The sequence below is a fragment of the Bos indicus genome, chromosome X (genome assembly GCF_029378745.1).
Source record: "Bos indicus isolate NIAB-ARS_2022 breed Sahiwal x Tharparkar chromosome X, NIAB-ARS_B.indTharparkar_mat_pri_1.0, whole genome shotgun sequence".
Taxonomy (NCBI): Eukaryota; Metazoa; Chordata; class Mammalia; order Artiodactyla; family Bovidae; genus Bos; species Bos indicus.
The window spans coordinates 105346349-105367756 of record NC_091789.1 but is presented as its reverse complement, the minus strand read 5'-3'; the positions used below and the strand labels follow the sequence as shown (position 1 = coordinate 105367756).

At 43.3% G+C, this 21408-nt stretch overlaps 1 protein-coding gene across 12 annotated transcripts in view; it reads left to right on the top strand.

Moving 5' to 3' along the window:
- The first annotated feature begins 8672 nt into the window (after nt 1-8672).
- ZNF674 (zinc finger protein 674) overlaps nt 8673-21408 on the top strand; it is a 34591-nt gene continuing 21855 nt past the window's right edge. The window contains exons 1-8 of one of the 12 annotated variants that reach the window (XM_070784293.1): nt 8673-9152; nt 10105-10213; nt 11517-11585; nt 12147-12189; nt 13231-13277; nt 14008-14134; nt 14421-14519; nt 20186-20260. In XM_070784293.1, coding sequence (XP_070640394.1) covers nt 13242-13277; nt 14008-14134; nt 14421-14519; nt 20186-20260 — 337 coding nt within the window. In that variant the 5' untranslated portion in view covers nt 8673-9152; nt 10105-10213; nt 11517-11585; nt 12147-12189; nt 13231-13241. Of the gene's footprint in view, nt 9153-10104; nt 10271-11516; nt 12190-13230; nt 13278-14007; nt 14135-14420; nt 14520-20185; nt 20261-21408 lie in introns of all 12 variants that reach the window. The other 11 variants (XM_070784295.1, XM_070784296.1, XM_070784297.1 and 8 more) reach the window with 11 other exon arrangements.

Sequence of the window (21408 nt, the reverse complement as noted above, 5' to 3'; positions counted from 1 at the left end):
TGCTGGGAAAGAGTGAAGGCAGGAGGAGAAGGGGATGACAGAGGATGAAATGGTTGGATGATATGACTGACTCAATGGACATGGGTAAACTCTGGGGGTTGGTGATGGACAGGGAGGCCTGGTGTGCTGCGGTCCATGGGGTCGAAAAGAGTTGGACACGACTGAGCGAGTGAACTGAACTGAACCAGAGATCTATCTTGTAAATTAGTATCCTTGTGGTTCTAGAAGTCCCTCCATTAAAACACACACACACACACACACACACACACACACACACGTGTAAACAATGTTTTCCAAGTTTTCATGATTTATTGTTGTTCAGTCACTCAGTTGTGTCACTTAATCACTCCATTGTGTTGTTCAGTCACTCAGTTTTTTGTGACATCACGGACTGCAGCATACCATTCATGATTAGAGAACCTTTTAATCACATCACGATTTTTAATAAGCCAGAGAACCACTGTTTCATTGAATAGATTCTATGAATGCTGACCCAGGACAGGCATGGCAAATAGATTTCAGCATGATTTCCAACTCTGACCAGTAGAGGTAGTCTAGAACATACTGTTGAGAAGTATATAAGAGTTTGTCTGATCTTATCAGAAAGAATACAATTATTGACAAACCATAGCTGCCGTGTAGGCAGACTATAATGGAAGCATAAGGGTAATGGACTTGCTGGTCTCGATCTAGGTTCTTTAGCTTCATTTTCTCTGGCAAAGGATTCGTCTAGTTCAGAATTAGTGACACAAGAATTCCTCCAATAGGAACTCAACTAGGAAAATGTGAAATCTTTATTCCTTATACTTTGTTCTTGTTCACTGAGTCTTTACTGAGTGGACTGGTCCTTCAGGAAGGGGAGGAGGTTCTTTATATTGAAGGGAATGCTCTCAAAGCTACCATATAAAATAAATCCTGGAATTGGAATCGAACTCCAAGCTCAGTACCCAGGAGGATACTCCATACCCAGATGTCCCCATGCCTGTAGCCTTGGTCAGGAGCATTTGAGCAGAATCCAGGAATTTCTCCCAATTCTCTGAAGCCTCTTTGGCTCTATCACCTATGAATACTTTGGGCTCCTCCACTGTGAAGCTGCTCAGGGCTTTGGAGCCCAGTGCTCTCCACCTGGGGATCTGTTGTCAGAGATGTGGTTTTGTGTGTGTACCCGCACACTTAGAAGTACATACATGTACAAGTGTGTACAAACATAGTGGGGTGCACAAACACAGTGGGGGGCACAGATTAGGACTCACCTGATATCCACAGGATCCAGGGCCAGAAGAAGAAAATTCTATGATACAAACCACTTCAGCAGCTGATGCTTCTTCAGTTTGCAGAGTGTCACTGGAGACACTGGTAGTCTGGAAGGAGGAAAAGGGAGACAAATGTTTCAGCTTTAATGGGATTTTCAAAGATGTGCCAGGTATTGTCTGCTGGGACTCCGTTGACACTCCCACCCATCCCCTCCCCTGTGCTGAAGAGACTGGAAGCATTGAGATGAGAGTTCTCAGACTCCCTTGCCAATGTGAGCTCTCTGCATGAAATTTGGAAGGGAGAAGGGAATTAGAAACCATACTTCCCCTCTAGCTGGAAAAGTAGATAAGTATCTTTCAACAGATGAGAGTTTAGTTTTCATTTTATTGTAGTTGATTTACAGTGTTGCATTAATTTCTGCTATAAGCAGATGTGGGCTTCCCAGATAGCTCAGTTGTTAAGAATCCACTTGCAATGCAGGAGACCCCTGTTTGATTCCTGGGTCAGGAAGATCCCCCGGAGAAGGGATAGACTACCCACTCCAGTGTTCTTGGGCTTCCCTTGTGGCTCAGCTGGTAAAGAATCCTCCTGCAATGTGGGAGACGTGGGTTTGATCCCTGGGTTGGGAAGATCCCCTAGAGAAGGGAAAGGCTCCCCACTCCAGTATTCTGGCCTGGAGAATTCCATGGACTGTATAGTCCATGGGGTCACAAATAGTCAGACATGACGGAGCAACTTTCACTTTCACTTTCATAAGCAGATGTGAGTTTTGCAGCACCTGCTAGACTCCCTTACATGTTAATCACCCAGTCACCCTGGAGCCATGAACCTCCTGTGCTGTCAGCAATGATTTTCTGCAGTTTTCTGACCTCTGGGTCTCCGAAAAAACTTTCTGACCTTTTTCTGTACCATGGTGATCCTGAAAGGTAGTGGTGGCTCCTGATCTGTACTCCTCCATTCTCTTTTTCACTTCTGGAATGATGACAACCAGAGTTCCCTGGAAATCATGTTGAAGAGGGCAGAAATGTCAACAGCCTGGGTCCATATGGGGAATGCCATCTGTCATCATGGAATACCCATGGTTTATTTTTTTTTTCTTGTTTTGTTATTCTTTCTTTAAAAAATTAGTTTAATTGGAGGCTGATTACTTTAAAATATTGTGGTGGTTTTTGCCATACATTGACAAGAATCAGCCATGGTGTACATTCTAAACCCCACTCCTACCCCCCTCCCCATCCCATCCATCTGGGTTGTCCCAGTGCACCAGCTTTGAGTGCCGTTTCATGCATCAAATTTGGACTGGTGACCTATTTCACATATGGTAATATACATGTTTCAATGCTATTCTCTCAAATCATCCCACCATCGCCATCAGCCACAGAGTCCAAAAGTCTGTTCTTTAGATCTACGTCTCTTTTGCTGTCTCGCATATAGGGTTATCGTTGCCATCTTTCTAAATTCCATATATATGTGTTAATATACTGTATTGGTGTTTTTCTTTCTGACTTACTTCATTCTGTATAATAGGCTCCAGTTTCATCCACCTCATTAGAACTGATTCAAATGCATTTTTTAATAGCTGAGTAATATTCCATTGTGTATATGTACAACTTTCTTATCCATTAGTCTGCTGATGGACATCTAGGTTGCTTCCATGTCGTAGCTATTGTAAACAGTGCTGTGATGAACACTGTAAACAGTAATAAACATTATAAACAGCTATTGTACACAGTGCTGTGTGGTAAACGAGTCTCTTTCAATTCTGGTTTCCTTGGTGTGTATGCCTAGCAGTGGGATTGCTGGGTTGTATGGCTGTTCTATTTCCAGTTTTTTAAGGAATCTCCCACACTGTTCTCCATAGTGGCTGTACTAGTTTGCATTCCCACCAACAGTGTAAGAGGGTTCCTTTTTCTCAGCACCCTCTCCAGCATTTATTGTTTGTAGACTTTTTGATGGGAGCCATTCTGACCAGGGTGAGATGGTACCTCATTGTGGTTTTGATTTGCATTTCTCTGATAATGAATGATGTTGAGCATCTTTTCATGTTTTTTTTTTTTTTTTTTTAGCCATCTGCATGTCTTCTTTGGAGAAATGTCTGTTTAGTTCTTTGGCCCATTTTTTTATTGGGTCATTTATTTTTCTGGTAATGAGCTGCATGAGCTGTTTGTATATTTTGGAGATTAATTCTTTGTCAGCTGTTTCATTTTCTATTATTTTCTCCCATTCTGAAGGCTGTCTTTTCACCTTGCTTACAGTTTCCTTCATTGTGCAAAAGTTTTTAAGTTTAATTAGGTCCCATTTGTTTGTTTTTGCTTTTATTTTCATTACTCTGGGAGGTGGGTCATGGAAGATCTTGCTGTGATTTATGTCAGAGAGTGTTTTGCCTATGTTTTCCTCTAAGAGTTTTATAGTTTCTAGTCCTACATTGAGATATTTAATCCATTTTGAGTTTAGTGTATGGTGTTAGAAAGTGTTCTAGTTTCATTCTTTTACAAGCGGTTGACCAGTTTTCCCAGCACCACTTGTTAAAGAGATTGTCTTTTCTCCATTTTATATTTTTGCCTGCTTTGTCAGAGATAAGGTGTCGATAGGTACATGGGTTAATCTCTGGGCTATTTTCTTCCATTGATCTATATTTCTGTCTTTGTGCCAGTACCATACTATCTTGATGACTATAGCTTTGTAGTATAGTCTGAAGTCAGGCAGGTTGATTCCTTCAGTTCCATTCTTCTTTCCATGGTTGATTCCTATGTAAGTAGGAAAGCAATTGTGTCTGAGCCATCATATATATATATATATATATATATATATATGTATATATATATATATATATGTATATATATATATATATCTTTTGGTCTAATTCAGCCTAATACAAGTGTTGTTCCATATGTGTAGTTACTGGTAGTCCCTGGAGTTTGTGGACAGGCATTTGAGCTTACTAATAGTGTGTCTGGGCATCTGAGAGGTGCCTAGGGTCTATTTTCCCCATGGTGTTACCAGCACAGATATGTAGACTTACAAAGAGAGCTATTTGGACCTTTTTCCTGGGCTCAGTACAGCTGGGTCCTCTTGAGTGGCTGACACCTGTACAGCATGGAGGACAAGGAGGCCTGGATTGGAGATCACTGCAGTGGTTCTTAAAAAGTCTTAAGTAATCCATCATTGAGCACCCATCCCTTTACTATTCTCCTCCCTCAGAAGGTCCTGTACAACAGAGGGAGGGAAGGAGTAGGGAGAAACATTGGCTGGGAAGTCAAGTAGATTAGGTCCTAGTCTCAGCCTATTAACAACTCTCTGAAGCTTCCTTTCCCTCCATCGGCTTGAGAGTCTTCAAACTCAGAAGGAAATTAGTGAGAAGCATCAGTACTGATAATCAGAGAGCACCCCAATCCTATCCCTCATCCCTGATTACATCTGTGTCTCTGTGTGTCAAGCAGGAGTCATAGCTGCTAAACTAGAGGGTCTGAGAAACCTTATTTGGATTCAAGGTGTATATTCTGAGGACCAGTACATTAGCACCACCTGGGAGCTCATTAGAAACACAGACTCTCAAGGCCCACCACATAACTACTGACTCAGAGTCTGCAATTTAATCCCAAGGGGATCCCTCTGTGCCTTCAAGTCTCAGATGTACTGATCCAGAGGCGTGGGGGAAAAGACCACTGTCAGCTTGAAAATAAAGAATGGGATTTGCAGTCAGGAGACCTAGGCTCTACTTTGAGTTCTGCCCTTTACTTGCTCTACACAATTCACCAAAATATGTAACCACTCTCAACCTTATTCTTAAATGAGGTTGCTCTCATAACCACTGAATGGAGTAGAGGTTAATGGTATATATTCTGGAGCCAAACTGCCTAATCTTAATTGTTTATTTCATTTACTAGCTGTGAAGCTTTCAGTAAGTCACTTGACATGCACATCCTTCTGTTTCCTTATCTGGAAAGTATAGTTTAATAACGAGGGATTCTAATAATAATTTTAAGTTAGAAGTGAATATAAATAACATAGGACAGTGCCTAGCACAGCCTAAGTCCACAGCACATATTATTACACACTGGCTTTTTACAGCATCTTTTAAGAACACAAAGAGACGTTATTCCTTATGGGGTTTTCATGGTGCACACCCTTCTCAGCTGAAGGACACAAACATCCAAAGGCTGAGGTTCTAACCTCTAGGCCATCAGACATCCATGAGACTGGCTTCATGCTATCATTTTGGAGCCATCAACCAGTCCCCTGGGTTCGATTCCCACTTTGTCTATTCCAGCTCCACTCACTCCACACATATTCCTGCCTGCGGGAAATCTGCAGGAGTAGCGGCTCAGAGAGCTATGCAGTCCACCCAGGAGATGAACACTTGAATTGGCCTTCCCTTTTCCTACAGAAACTCATGCAGTTCAAAAAGCAGAATGTCATCAAGGCATTGCTCAACAGACCTGTCCCCACAGTCATTGCAGGGAAGACTTCCAGGAAGAGGGAGGTACCAGGGACCTTCAGCAGAACCCTACAGCTCAGCAAGAAAACAAGCTCCCTCAGCTGCCACTAGGCAAACCTAGACAGTGTATTAAAAAACAGACACATTACTTTGCTGACAAAGGTCTGTATAGCCAAAGCTATGCTTTTTCCAGTAGTCATGTATGGATGTGAGAGTTGGACTATAAAGAAAGCTGAGCGTTGAAGAATTGATGCTTTTGAACTGTGGTGTTGGAGAAGACTCTTGAGAGTCCCTTGGACTTCAAGGAGATCAAACCAGTCCATCATAAACGAAATCAGTCCTGAATATTCATTGGAAGGACTGATGATGAGGCTGAAACTCCAATACTTTGGCTACCTGATGTGAAGAACTGACTCATTGGAAGAGACCCTGATGCTGGGAAAGATAGAAGGCAGGAGGAGAAGGGGATGACAGAGGATGATTTGGATGGCATCACCAACTCAATGGACATGAGTTTTAACAAGCTCCAGTAAATGGTAAAGGACAGGGAAGCCTGGTGTGCTGCAGTCCATGGGATCTCAAAGAGTTGGACGTGATTGAGCGACTGAACATCAATAGCTGCTGCCCAATGCACATCCTCAGGACCTCTGCTCCTCAGAGGTAGGAAAATCCCGGCCTTGCTCTCCGAGTGCTGCTCCTTAGGTTGGCCACCTCCTCACAAACACCAAGCAGATGTACTGCTGAGGGCACAGAGTGGATTCACGAGCCCCACCCACTGGGATGGTTGTAACAACCAACCTGGGAATCTACAGGGACAATGTGTGCAGGGTCCCCATGGCTGGATGATTCCCTAGGATGACTCAGGACTTGGAAACACTGTTATGACTTCTCAGAGTCTGGGAGTCCTACTGAATTGTTATATACATAGTTGATTTATGACAGTTAAAGTAAAATCAGCAAAGGGAAAGGTGCAGGGGTGAAGTCCAATGGAACCAGTTGTGAAATCCAGTTGTTCTCTCCCAAACAAGTCACATGGACAACACTTAATTCTCCCAGAAATGATCTGTGACAACGCATGCAGTGTCACCAATCAGGGAAGTTCAGCCATGACTAGGGGTCCAGGGATTGTACTGGAGGTCAGGCATGCAGGCATGCAGGCATGCAGCTTCCATGTGACCACTTCAGCTACTCAGTCTACAGCCCCCAGATGTCAAATGAACACAGCATGGCCCAGGGCCTCAGACACAAAAAAGATGCTCATCATAAATTACACTGTTAGCAGGAGCTACCTGGTCAAATGAAACAGAGAGGGCTGGAATACTGAAATACCCTACTAGGCAGAACATGCCAGGGTCTTTGGGGTGGCTTCCCAGGGGTGGACAAGGACCAGTCTTCATCAGACAGGCTTTTCTTTGGAATATAAGGGTTTGAGTAACTGGGACCTTCTGGAGTTACCATTTACAATGAATTTTAACTTATTAATAATTAGAGACTTAATTGCCATTTAGAAATGTTTTCAGTTGGGTATGAGTGGTGATCCTGGACAAGGGTGGTGGCAAAGTGGAAGTCCACAGTGCAGGAAGGAGCAGTAATGGGGACTAGCATGCTCCCTAGTGTTGGGGAGAGGACAGCAAATGCTGCCACCAATTGCCAGGTGCCTGCTGTGGGCAAAGTCCTGGGTTTGGAGTTCTAGAGATGTTCCTTCAAGCAATCATGAGAACTGTTTGGATGGGTGGTCTTTAGCTATGATGTAAACGAGGCTCAAATGGCCAGTAAGTGGTGGAGCCAAACCTTCTCTTCTATGGACAGAAAGGTCTTAACAGCTGGGCAGAGTGTGGGCTAGAAGAATACCTTGGCGTGTTTCCTGGATCCTGGATGCCCAAGTCACACTAGAAAAAATTGTCACTGTGTGAACAACCACACGTCCTTCACCAGCCCCTTCTTTCTGTGTGAACACTCATTCCTGCCAAGTCAGGATACGGGGAGAGTCTGACCAGGACAAAAGACTAGGTCTTTCTGCAACTAGGGGTTTCTCTACTGTCCTAGGGACACTATCACACTAACTCTATTAAATTTCTCTTGCCTCTTGACAGTGTTGTCAGAAAAGGTTATCAGGTCACTTCTTCTGGAACTAGACAGGTTAGGATCCCCAAATCTGGCCATCATTTACAAATGCACAAAGAATTCATGGGGCGGGGAGTCCCCACTCACATGACAGTAAATAGACTCTTCTAGGACTTCTACACAAGACTGGGACAGAGTCAATTCCCAGGAGATGTCCAGGTTGTAGATTTGGGCTATGATTCATCCAACTACCCTGGGAGTATCAATTAACTCACAGGGGCAAAGGGAAAGAGAGGGAGAAAGCAATGTGTTCATATGGAAGAATAAATAAATGTATGCTGGATGCCATGACTGCTTTCCTCACTTCTATCTTTCAACAGTGCCTGGCAGATATTGGCTGTAGCACAGGAGTGGGCATCCTGAGCCCAGATTCTGCCCTGCCCAGACCAAGTTCTGCTTGCAACCAGGGAAGTGCCACAGGCACACAGCACACACTTAGCCTCTCTCCTCAAGACCCTGACAAGAAACAGAAAACTTTCCTGAAGAGCACTACAGGCTTCTTTAGCAGACCACGTTGCCACAGGCTGGCATCATGAGAGAAACCGTTCTCCCCCACTTTATGCTGCATTTTCAAAATGGGCAAAGCCCAGGTTCTCCAAAGATCCCCAGGCTCCAAGAAACCAGAACTCTTCGATTTATTTCAGGAGAATCAGGTATCATGGTTTCTTCATTCGTGCATGCTGCCGGCCCAGCAACCTGGCCCCCATCCGCTGCTCCAGGCAGCTTCTTGAACTGTGCCTGACCTCTGCTCTCTGATCCCTGACCTGACACCAGAGCCCGGTTCCAACAGGCCGGCCCCGCCTCCAAGATGGCCGCACTCATGTAGGTTGTAGTTATCACTGAGGCTTCTTATTCTGATGATCTAAAGAAAGAGGAGACCGTGGCTTTGAGGGATGGAGGGATGGGAACTCCCCAGGGAGCACAGCCACAAGGAGGCCCGGCGGCGCAAGAGGACGGGGAGACCAGGCCTCGGAGGCAGTGGACCCGGCTCCACTACGACAGTCTGCGCGGAGGCCGCTTGCCTCCCGCCTCCCGAGACGCTCCCCACCCCCCACGTCCCAGCCTTTCGTACGACTCGTCGCGGAAAATGGTCGCACTCCCTCGTCTCTTCATCTAACCTCAGAGGGAGCCACGTCAGAACCAGCGTCCCTGAAAGGCGCCATGTTGCCCATTGGCTGTCTTGCCATCCCCCCAGCCCCCTCACCTCCCTCCTGCGCGTGCGCAGCACTTGGGCTCCCAGGGCAACGGAGAGCGGAAGTGTTCTGCTCACCCCGAGGGCGGTGCGAATTGGCGCTGGCTGTTTTACGCCCTCAGACCTCGGGTTCCTGTTAGTTTAGTAAGGGGAGGCGAAATTGGGGACGGGCTGGATGGGGAGGTCGGAGGGGCCGTGGGCCGTGGGTAATGAGCTCGCGCCTGGGGGGTGTTGAGTGACAGGGCTGGGGGGCGGGGAGGGGACTACGGAGTTAACGAGCGAATGATTCATTAATTGATTCCTTTAGCAACTGTTTACTTGGTGGTGGTTTAGTCGCTAAGTCCTGTCCGACTCTTGTGACCCCATGGACTGTAGCCCGCCTCAGTCTATGGGAGTTTTCAGGCAAGAATACTGGAGTGGATTGCCATTTCCTTATCCAGGGGAATCTTCCCAACCCAGGAATCGAATCTGGGTCTTTTGCATTGCAGGCAGATTATTTACCGACTGAGCTATGAGGGAAGCCCAACTGTTTACTTAGTGCGTAGTGAATACCAGACAGCACTGTTTCACGTTAGTCATCACAATAGCCCCATGAGTAGGCACGATGGTTCTCTTCATTTTACAGAGAGAAAGCAAGAACAGAAAGGCTCGGACACTTGGCCCAAGTCACACAGTAAACTAGGGGGATCCTTGTTCTTTTTTTCAGCATACTATTTATGTGTTTATAACTAACATACCTTGAATTTATCAACTTTATTGCTTACTGTCTCTTCCCTGCTAAGAATATGGCTCCTCAAGATGGGGGAACTCTGTTCATGTAGAACAGGCATAGTAGGCACTCACCTCTGTTATTAACCGAAGAAAAGCAGCAGAGCAGGTGGTCAGCTTCATTCCAGAGCCCAGACTCTTAGGAAGTAAGGCAGTGCCTAGCTCTTTATCTAATGGTGGTGGTAACTGAGCTTACTAATGTCAATTTTTAAAACTAGAGGGAGGCACTGTGCCTTCTAGTGTCAAGGGAAACATTTGGGTTTTTCTCAACTTTGCTCCATCATAGACTTTGCTAACTGCATCTCCTATGTGGTCATTCCCTTTCCAGGGTCAGGGTTCATAACAGCCAACAGCTCACCAGCTTCAGATGCCAGCTGATCTACCATGGGCTTCCTTAGTTAGTCTACAGAAGACCCAGTCTGAGACCTCAAGAGGAGGTGAGTTTGCCTGGTTGAAGGTAGAGACATGGTCCTGAAGGGAAGGTCCTAGCAAAGGTATCTTTGTCTTTGAATCCTTGGGTCCTGCCTCCTTAGTAATAAGACAGCTCATTTGGGAATTCCCTGGTGGTCCAGTGGTTAGGACTCTATGCTTTCACTGCTGAGGGTCCAGGGTTCGATCCTTGGTAAGGGAACTAAGATCCCACAAGCCGAGCAGCCAGACCGAAAAAACAAAAAACCCTAAACCCCAAAAAGACAGCTTCTCTGAGGGGAGTTGGAAGAGAAGCACCAGACCAGACCTCAGGGCAGAGTGGGGAGATCCACAGGACAGACTCAAATGCTCTAGTTAGAGGAAAGTGGCTCACAGTATAGCAGGTTCTAGAAGAACTGAACCTGCAGTGCCCTCTGTCCCTTCCTTCAGCTGAAAGAGATCAAGACTTCTAGCCACCATCAAGAGCTATGTCATGGTGGTCAGTTGAACCTCTATTGCAGGAGAGAGATGAAAGTTATGGATGGATGGAGGGATGCTGCCCTGTGGTAGTGCTAGCAAGGACATGATCAGGCTGGAAAGATTGACTCCCTACCTCCCAGGACTTTCTCCACTCTAAACACATTTGTGCACACAACATTTGTGCTCCCCTCTTGTGCTGTGGGCTATTTCAGTCAGTCCCATAGTAGGAACAATCCACTTGTCTATAGCAGAAATGTTGAATCTCCTCTGCCCTGACTAAATGACTAAATGTTTTTGGTTTCTGCATGTCTGTGAAATCTCAGAGTAGTCTCTAGGTAGCCATCACCTAACTATGCTACCCCATTTTCATGCTAGTAACTGGGTCTGGAAGCATGACTCATTAAGCTCCATCTTGCTGAACCCTGTGGTTCTGATACTAAGGCAGGGATTGCTAGAGTGGCAGTGGTTGACAAAAGCTCCTTGCTGAAAATTTGTTTTGAAAACTGCCAAATAAGGAAGAGCTTGGCAATCAAATGGCCATGATGGGAAATAAGGAAGTATTAGGGAGGGAACAGGGAGCTGGTGGGCTGGAAGGACCGGGGTGGGAGGGAGCAAGGTCAGTGGTTTCCAGTTCCGTGTGGACGTGACCAATGCCAGGCCCTTAACCTCCCTCCATCCCCCTACCTTTCACCCTCCACCCCTTTCCCTTCCGCCCTGCACTCAGCCCTGGTTAGTCTCCTTCCTCCAAACCGCAAGTTGTCCCTGTCTCCAGACTGCTCAGGGTGTGTCACTTCAAGGGCTCAGTGTGATAATTAGGTGATTTGTAATGATTTCTCCTTTTTATTTTACTAGTAATTAATATTGTCAAAAATGATAAAATGCAAGTAAGCAAAAAAGGAAAGGTGAAATCAACCCTCAAAGGTAAGCAGGGTCAACATTTTAATAGATGTTCTTCAGTACATGCATATAGCTTAACAAAGGAGATCCCACCCACCTGCTTTCTGGTAACCTACTTTTAAATATGTTAAGACATGAGAACAGGATTCCGTTGCATTTTTAAAGCCCATGTGGTATTTCCCATTTTGTGTGTCTTATTTTTTTTAAACTTGAGTCCCCTTTACTGGAGGTTTAGTTGCTTCCAGATTGTTGAATGGTGGAAACACCTAAAGTTAACATCTTTGCAAATAAATTATGATAAATTCCCAGGCATAGAATTCTTGAGAGAAAGGAAATATCAGGTTGTTAATGGCTTCTGAGTAGAAGTCTTTAAACACAAGTCATATATCTGTCTAGGGAGAGAAAATCAATTCCCATGAGACTGTGCAAAATCATGGGATCTTAGCCAAGGGAACAGCCTGGAGCTACCAAGCCTTCTGTTCTGATCATCCTCACTGTGGGGCAGGGGTGATTGTTATTAGGTTGGTGATGGTGGTCTCAGGGCTGTGTGCAATGACCTCAACCCTCCTGATTCTGCCTTCCTAGATCTCCATCCTTGGTCTGAGCAGGACTGATGGTCATGTCCCAGGTGAGTTCCTAATTTACCCCTACTTTGTTTCCAGTTAATTTGAGGCAGCAATTAGGAAATTATATGGTAACCTTGAAAAAATATCTGTTAGTTCCCTCAGCTCTGGCTGTTTTCTGCTCAACCTGTCATCCACCTCAGGTTTCTCCAGTCCTTCCTCTTTTCACCAAAAAGGAAAAAAAAAAGGAACAAGATAGAGAGGAAAAGACATTTTTGTCTACTTCTTACTCTTGGAACTGTGCTTCATATTTTTGCCTTCTCAAAGAAAATTGCTTAAATGCATAAACTTATCTTGCTTTTTCTATTCACTTTCAGTTCACTTTTTGCCTTTTCATTATGTTTAAAATTGTGAAAGTGTCTCATGTTCTAATATGCATAAAATAAACAGTATCCAAAAGATCCCTATTTCTTCCCCCAGTACCACATTCTTCCTCAGAGATGCCCACTGTTAGCAGTTTGTTGATAAGGTGCTGTAGATGCATTTACTTCAGTTTAATTAACTAAAAATAGAGGTACATGTTGGAGAAGGAAATGGTAACCCACTCTAGTACTTGTGCCTGGAAAATCCCATGGACGGAGGAGCCTGGTAGGCTACAGTCCATGGGGTCTCGAAGAGTCCAACAGGACTGAGCAACTTCACTTTCACTTTTCACTTTCATGCATTGGAGAAGGAAATGGCAATCCACTCCAGTGTTCTTGCCTAGAGAATCCCAGGGATGGGGGAACCTGGTGGGCTGTCATCTGTGGGGTCGCACAGAGTCAGACATGACTGAAACGACTTAGCAGCAGCAGCAGAGGTACATGTAATGTGTATTTTTTCTCAAATGCCATCACACCCCCATACCCATCCTGCTTTTCCCCCTTGATTATATTATGAGTGTTGTTCCCCATCAGTACATAGAAACTGTTTCAGTTCCTTTTTCATGGTATGGATGTCTCATTTAACTATTTCTCTCTTCATGAATATTTGAGTTTTTTTGTTTTATTTTTCTATTGTAAACAGTGCCTCATGAACCACTTTATATGTATCTGTTGGCCCAATAGTACAGGTATTTATGGAGAGTACACCTGGAAGAATTTTTGAACCAAAGGTATTCACACTTTAAATTTGCTTTCCCAAATCCTGGACTGATTGTACTTTCACAAAATTTTAAATACCAGATAATTTCTGTGTTCAACTCTTCTAGGCTGTTGTTGAAAGGTTAGAAGGAATCCAGTTCATGCTATGATGCCACCTAAATTCGAGGAAGTTACTACAGAAAAGTAAAAAGCGAAAGACCATTTTTATTTAAGAATATGGATGCGGAAATTCTAAAAATGTGTTCTGAATAGAGCATTAATAAATTGAATTGAGCATTTTTTAAAAATTACTCTGTACCTATGGTAAAACATTCAAACAAACACTTTGTTCAACAAAAGGTGAAAAATAATTTTCCTTCTCACCCTGTTTCCATATCTCCTTCATATTTCATGCATGCTGCCAGAAATCGTGTGTGCATATTTATTTGTCTCGATGGAAGAATCCCCCTTTCTTTTATTTTCTTCCTTTTCACATATAGCACATTCTAGTCCTTTCTGTGGCCATTCCATTTCACTGTGTGTTTGATCAACCTTAGCTTTTCTCACCTCAGCACTCTTGACCTTTGGGTCACATAATGCTATGTTGTGGAGGGGTGCCATGTGCATTGGAGGATATTTAGCAACATATCTGGCCTCTACCCTCTGGGTAGAGGGATGCCAGTGCTCTGCCCCCCAACTCTTCCCCCCCCCACCACCCCGCCTTGTTGTGACAGTGGGCTAAGGAGAAGTGTGTTGTTGCAGGAAACATTGACCTTCAGGGACGTGTTTGTGGACTTCACCCAGGAGGAGTGGCAGCAGCTGGATGCTGCTCAGAAGAACCTCCACAGGGATGTCATGCTGGAGAACTACAGCCACCTGGTCTCCGTTGGTGAGGAACCCGCCACAGGGTGACTGGAACACACCCCCTCGTGTTTCCCTCTCTGGGCTGCTGCAGCTCAGGGGCATCTGGGCCCTGAATGAGGCAGGCCTCAGGCTCCCGGTCAGGAATGGTCATGCTCTCACCTTCTCTGTGGATGGTCTGCACTGAGGGCCCACTGGCTAGGCTCACAGGGCAGTCACCAAAGCCAGACCATCTCCACCCTGCAAGAATGGGCCTTGGTTCTGGGATGCTGCAGGTGTTCATAACCAAGTCCTCTGTCATTTCCCCTCAACAGGATACCTTGTGGCCCAGCCACATGGGATCTTCAGGTTGGGACAAGGAGAAGAGGAAGCCAGGATAGCAGCTGGAGAAAGCGTGATATGGAGCTGTCCAGGTAAGCCCATGCCAGGCCAGCTGGGCCAGATAAGGGGACCTTCACGGCTCAGGGAGATCTTGGCCTCAGCGGCATGCCCAGGAACTTGTCTCAAAAGCCCCAGGCTTGGAGACACAACTGAGGGCTGATGGAACAAGCTGCTGTGATAGCTACATGATGTCCCACCTGCCACCCCTCTGCAGCCCCTTATTCTTGGGGTTCAGAAAGAGGCAGCTGCTATTGTTCTCTAGATCCTGTCTCCACCTTCTAGCATCTCCAGTATAGGGAGATGTGCCTAGGTTTGTCTCTTTCCTCTTCCTCCCCCTTTCTGAAAGCTGTTAAACCTTCTCTCTTGGGTATTCACATGTTCATCAGAAGCCAAGCAGATGAAAGGATGATCTTTCCTCTTTATTTGGCATATTGTGGGCCCTTAAAGTCTGAAATGCAGTGTCTTTTACCTCAGGGAAATTATCCTGCCTGGTTTATTAATTTATTGGAGTTGGGATGGACAAAAGAGCTTTGCTTAGTGACCTTCAGCTCTACCAGGCCAGGTACCACTGTGTCCTTGTCTGTTCTCAGTTTGAGGCTAAACAGTGTCAACTTCACACAGATTTCTGTTTGCTTATTTCTCTCAGGCCATTCCAAATCTAACTTGATTCCACCTGTTGTCAGATTCCTCCTCTTATCAATACTTCCCTCCTGCTTAACTCTTTTGTCTTTTGTATTATCTCTGTCTATTAAAATAAGTAAACCTGAGAGCATATTACTTACACAGTGGTATGCTTCAGTGAGCACTGTCTGCTTTCCTGTTTGTTTGTTTGTTTTTGCTCAGGGTCCCTTATGGTGACCGAGGAAGTCTTGAGACATTGCTCTTCGTCTTTTTCTCTCCCACTCTTGGTGGTTACCCTTCACTGCACTCCATGGACCAGCAGCCTGGGCATGGCCTGGGCTCAGAGTAGAAGTGCAGATTTGGGATCCATTTCAGCTTTACTGAATCTGCATCTGCTTTTCAACAGCTGTTCAGAGATTAGTTTCATGGCTGCAGCTGTAGTCAGACAGGCCCAGCTGATTCCAGGTGACTCTCTAGATGGCTTCCCTAGAGTCCACTCCTGCCTGGCAGGTGCACCCTCTCGCTCAGAGCATCCCTGAACCTTCTCCCAGGGACATTTTGACCTACAGTTTCCTCTTTATCAATCAATCCCATATCTGCTGCTCCATAGAGATTCATCAGGGTTTCTGGTCTGCAGATGGCCTGCTTTTTCCTGCTTCCAGTGTTTCCAGGAATTGAGTCTCATTCTTATTTCAATATTAATTGTGGAAGGAGGAAGCACAGACTCAAAGGCAGCTTCCATCCTTTGAAGACACATTTCCCATGTTGAGTCTGAGTGTGCAGAACAGTCTGGGATATGAAGTAATTTCAGTGCGTTTGCAGTCACACCTCCAAGGGCAGCTTCTTTTCAAGGTTTCTAATTCCTCTGATGAGCATCTCCAAAGGTCCAGGGAATACCTTCACACCTATATTTCTCTGTTCGCTTTCCCTCCTATGAAAAATAAGGATTTAGTTCAATTAACCTTGGTCTTCTGCTCTGCAGGGCTTCACAATGTTCATTAAATTTTTATTTTTCCTTTCTTTGTTGGCTATCTATGTAACTTTCAGCAACATTGCTAAGCTTCTGTTTTTGCATTCCAGTTGGTAACTTTCTTTAAACCATAGCCAAAAGCCTGTGGTTTAATTTTCTACCTGGAACACAAACCCCTAGAGGCAAGAGTCCATATCTTATTCTCATTCATCCAGGTGTGGAGCTGTAGAGGCACTAAGTAAGTATTGCTTTGATTGTTTTGGACTGGGGCAGAGGAAGGAGGTTTGTTATTCTTCCATAGCCCAGTGGTGAAGAGCTTGGACTTGGGAGCTCACAGCCTAGATTCAGATTCTAGCTTCTTCACTCACAAGCTGTCACTTTGTACACGTGACTTAGCTGCTCTTTGCCTGTTTGTAGAATGGGGCTAAAGGCTAGAACTTACAGGACGGACAGAATTTAATGCATTGATAAATGTCAAGCACCAAAAAAATGTGTGTAGAAATAAAGGAAGTTCTCAATATATGTTATCACTCTTTGTATTGTTGTTATTAGCCATATGGAATATATGTAATGGTTGTCAACCAGAGGTGTATCACCTGTGGAGGCCTACTTATGTGCATTGTCACATTCCAGATAGTTCTGATATCCATGTCTAGTTCAGATTCATTGCTTTAAATGTCTGCTGACAGAAGTTCAAAGGACTGTGAGACTTAGCAAGGCCATCACCCAGGAGCATGGGTCAGATGGGATAGTAAATAAGAGCACACAGCCTCACTACCGGATAGCTTGGTTCTCTTCCCCCATTCCTCCATTCTTCAAGCTACTTCAGGGCTTATATTTTCCTCTAGGCCCTGGATGAAATCTCTGACAGATCTCATAAATTCTCGGATTGTTCAGAGATAATAAAAATCTTCTGTCAGGATCCACATATCAAGAGTAGCCTTGCTGTCATATTTATTATTTTCAATTTGTTGAGGTTTTCACAGAAAGAACTACCTTTGTTAATTTTCTTTATTGTGTTTTCCATTTTGTTGATTTCTCCTTTTACATTTATTTCCATTTCTACTTCTTTGGGTTTACTTTGCTGTTCTGTATCAGTGTCTTTTTCCCTTCAACATTTTATTATAAAAATTTTCAGACAAAACAAGCAAAATAATTATAGTTTGAACATCCATGTAATACCATTTAGATTCTACAATGAATGTTTTGCTGTATTTGCTTTATTGCCTATCTGTGTGCTAATTCCTCTCTTCTTCCATCGGTCTCCCTTTTTTTTGTGTGTGGAATGCATTTCAAAGTGAGTTGTGGATATCAGTACACTTCACACCTAAATACTCCCACAGGCATGTCATTAACTAGAATAAAATATTTCTTAGTATTTTTTCTATCCTTAATGCTTAACAGGTATTTTCATAAAAGGAAATGCAAAACTAGCACAATATGATCGTGGGTTGTATGTGGTAGTGTTTTAATGTAATTTCCAGATGCATTTTCCATGTACTGTCATGATATATGTAACTCCAGTGTCTTCTTGAAAATGAGGTTTGGGTTATTGAGGTATAATTTATATACCATGAAGTTCACCTCTCTTAAGTGTACAGTTCTATATATATTGACAAATATATAGTCATTTAAATACCACCACAGTCAAGCTATTGGACATTTTCATTCCCCTAAAACATTGGCTTGTTCCTGTTTACAATTAAACTTCTCCCCTACTCTCACATCTGATCTTGTTTCTTCTAGTTTTGTTTTTTTCTAGAATGTTATACAAATGAATCTTATAGTATATAGCCTTATGCATCTTGCTTCTTTCATTTACCTTAATGCTTTTTAGGTTCATCTGTGTTGTGACATGTTTCAACAGTCTGTTCCTTTCTGTAGTCAAATGATACTCCATTTGCTTACCATAGACCAAGATATGTACTTTTGAATTTTTTCTTATTTTTGGTTATTATGAAAGAAGCTGGTATGAACACACTCATGTTTAGGCATTCGTGTGGACATATGTTTTCATATTTTGGGGGTAAATAGAGTGGGATTGCTTGGTCATGTGGTAAGTGTATGTTTAACTTCACAAGACATTACCAAACTGTTTTACAGTGTAACTGTACCATTTTGGATGCCTACCAGCAACATATAAGAGTTCCAGTGTTTTGCTCTCTTGACAGCACTTGGTATTATTAGTATTGTTAGTCTTTCTAGAAGCTGTGTAAGAGTAGCTCATTGTACAATTAATTTGCATTTCTCCAATAACTGATATTCAGCATCTTTTCATGTTCTTTTGTTTGCCATCTATATATCTTTGGTGAACTATTTGTTGTAATCTTTTGCCATTTTTGTTATTATTAAATTGTGAGAGTTCTTTATATATTCTGGATGCAAGCCCTCTATCACTATGTGTTTTCCAAATCTTTACTCCCATGTGTGGCTTGTTTTTATCTTAACAGTATCTTTCCCAAAAAAGACATTTTTAATTTTGATAAAGTCCAATTTATCAAATTTTTCTTCTACAGTTCATGCTGTTATACCCTGTATAATAATTCTCTAACACAAGGTAACAGAGATTTTCTCATATTTTTATTTCAGAGGATTTATAATGTTAGCTCTTATATTTATCAGGCTTTCCTGATAGCCTAGTTGGTAAAGAATCCACCTGCAATGCAGGAGACCCCGGTTCAATTCCTGGGTCAGGAAGATCTGCTGGAAAAGGGATAGGCTACCCACTCCAGTGTTCTTGGGCTTCCCTTGTGGCTCAGTTGGTAAAGAATCCGCCTGCAATGCGGGAGACCTGGGTTTGATCCCTGGGTTGGGAAGATCCCCTGGAGAAGGGAAAGGCTACCTACTCCAGTATTCTGGGCTAGAGAATTCCATGGACTGTATAGTCCATGAGGTCACAAAGAGTTGGACACGACTGAGTGACTTTCACTTTCACTTATATTTAGGCCCATGGCCAATAATGAGATGAATATTTTTACCTGGTACGAGTTAAGGGTCATTGTTTTCCTTTTTTTTGGCATATGCATATTTAATTGTTCAAGCAGCATTTTTTAGAATACTGTCTCTTCTCCATTGACTTACCTTGGTACCCTTATCAAAAACAGTTGAGCACATATGCATTGATCTGTCTGCCACAGGTATCAGGTACAGGTATCAGGTACAGTGAATCTTCCAACTTTGTTCTTTTCATAATGTTTTGGTCCTTGATATTTTCACATAAATTTAAAAATCAGCTTGCCAATTTCTGCATGAAAGCCTACAGGGATTTTGTTTGGGATTACTTTGAGTCTGTGGATCATTGAAATACTAAGAATATTGAGTCTTCTAATTCACAAACATAGTGTATCTCTCAATTTATTTAGGTCTATAAAAATTTATCTCATTATATCAGTAATATTTGGTAGTGCATAGGTCTTGCATAGGGAATACAACTGCAATTTAAATATTTCATTTTAAACACACCTATTTGCTTTTTGTCAGTATCTCCTTTGTGTTTTTTTTTAATTTAGTGGTTGCTCTAGCAATTAAGAGATACATACTTTATTAACCCTTTCACCATATATAGTTATATTTTAAGACTTCAAGTCATATGTAGAAAGTTTATAGCAATATAGGTCACTTCCCTCCCCTCTTTTATGTTATGCTATAGGTTTCAAATGTATCCACAAATGTCATACATATCTTAAAGAATTCAAAAGGAGAAAAATAGCCTGTATGTTTTTTTTTTTTTTTTTTTGCAACCCCATGGACTGTAGCCCACCAGGCTCCTCTGTCCATGGGATTTCCCAGGCAAGAATACTGGAGTGGGTTGCCATTTCCTTCTTCAGGGGATCTTCCCAACTCAGGGATTGAACCTGTGTCTTCTGCACGTCTCCTGTATTGCAGGTGGATTCTTTACTGCTGAGCTACCAGAGAAGCTCATTCTGTATATTTACCCAAATGTTTTTGTTGTGGTGGTTGTTAATTAATTTATTTTAATTGGAGGTTATAGTTACTTTACAATATTTTAGTGTTTTTTTCCATACACTCACATGAATCAGCCATGGGTGTACATGTGTCCCCCATCCTAAACTGTCTTCCCACCTCCCTCCCCATCCCATCCCTCAGGATCGTCCCAGTGGACCGGCCCTGAGTGCCCTGTCTCATGCATTGAACCTGGACTGGCGATCTATTTCACATATGGTAATAATACTTGTTTCAATGCTGTCTCTCAAATCATCCCACCCTCACCTTCTCCCACACTCCAAAGTCTGTTCTTTACATCTGTGTCTCTTTTGCTGTGTCGCATATAGGGTCATTGTTACCATCTTTCTAAATTCCATATATATGTGTTAATATACTGTATTGGTGTTTTTCTTTCTGACTTCACTCTGTATAATAGTCTCCAGTTTCATCCACCTCATTAGAACTGATTCAAATACATTCTTTTTAATAGCTGAGTAATACTCCATTGTGTATATGTACCATAGCTTTCTTATCCTTTCAGCTGCTGATGGACATCTAGGTCGTAGCTATTGTAAACAGTGCTACAGTGAACATTGGGGGACATATGTCTCTTTCAATTCTGGTTTCCTCGGTGTGTATGCCCATCAGTGGGATTTCTGGGTCATGTGGAAAATTCTGAAAGAGATGGGAATACCAGACCACCTGACCTGCCTCTTGAGAAACCTATATGCAGGTCAGGAAGCAACAGTTAGAACTGGACATGGAACAACAGACTGGTTCCAAATAGGAGAAGGAGTACGTCAAGGCTGTATATTGTCACCCTGCTTATTTAACTTCTATGCAGAGTACATCATGAGAAATGCTGGGCTGGAAGAAGCACAAGCTGGAATCAAGATTTCCGGGAAAAATATCAATAACCTCAGATATGCAGATGACACCACCCTTATGGCAGAAAGTGAAGAGGAACTAAAAAGCCTCTTGATGAAAGTGAAAGTGGAGAGGGGAAAAGTTGGCTTAAAGCTCAACATTCAGAAAACGAAGATCATGGCATCTGATCCCATCACTTCATGGGAAATAGATGGGGAAACTAAAAACAGTGTCAGACTTCATTTTTTTGGGCTCCAAAATCACTGCAGATGGTGACTGCAGCCATGAAATTAAAAGACGCTTACTCCTTGGAAGGAAAGTTATGACCAACCTAGATAGCATATTCAAAAGCAGAGACATTAGTTTGCCAACAGAGGTTCGTCTAGTCAAGGCTATGGTTTTTCCTGTGGTCATGTATGGATGTGAAAGTTGGACTGTGAAGAAAGCTGAGTGCTGAAGAATTGATGCTTTTGAACTGTGGTGTTGGAGAAGACTCTTGAGAGTCCCTTGGACTGCAA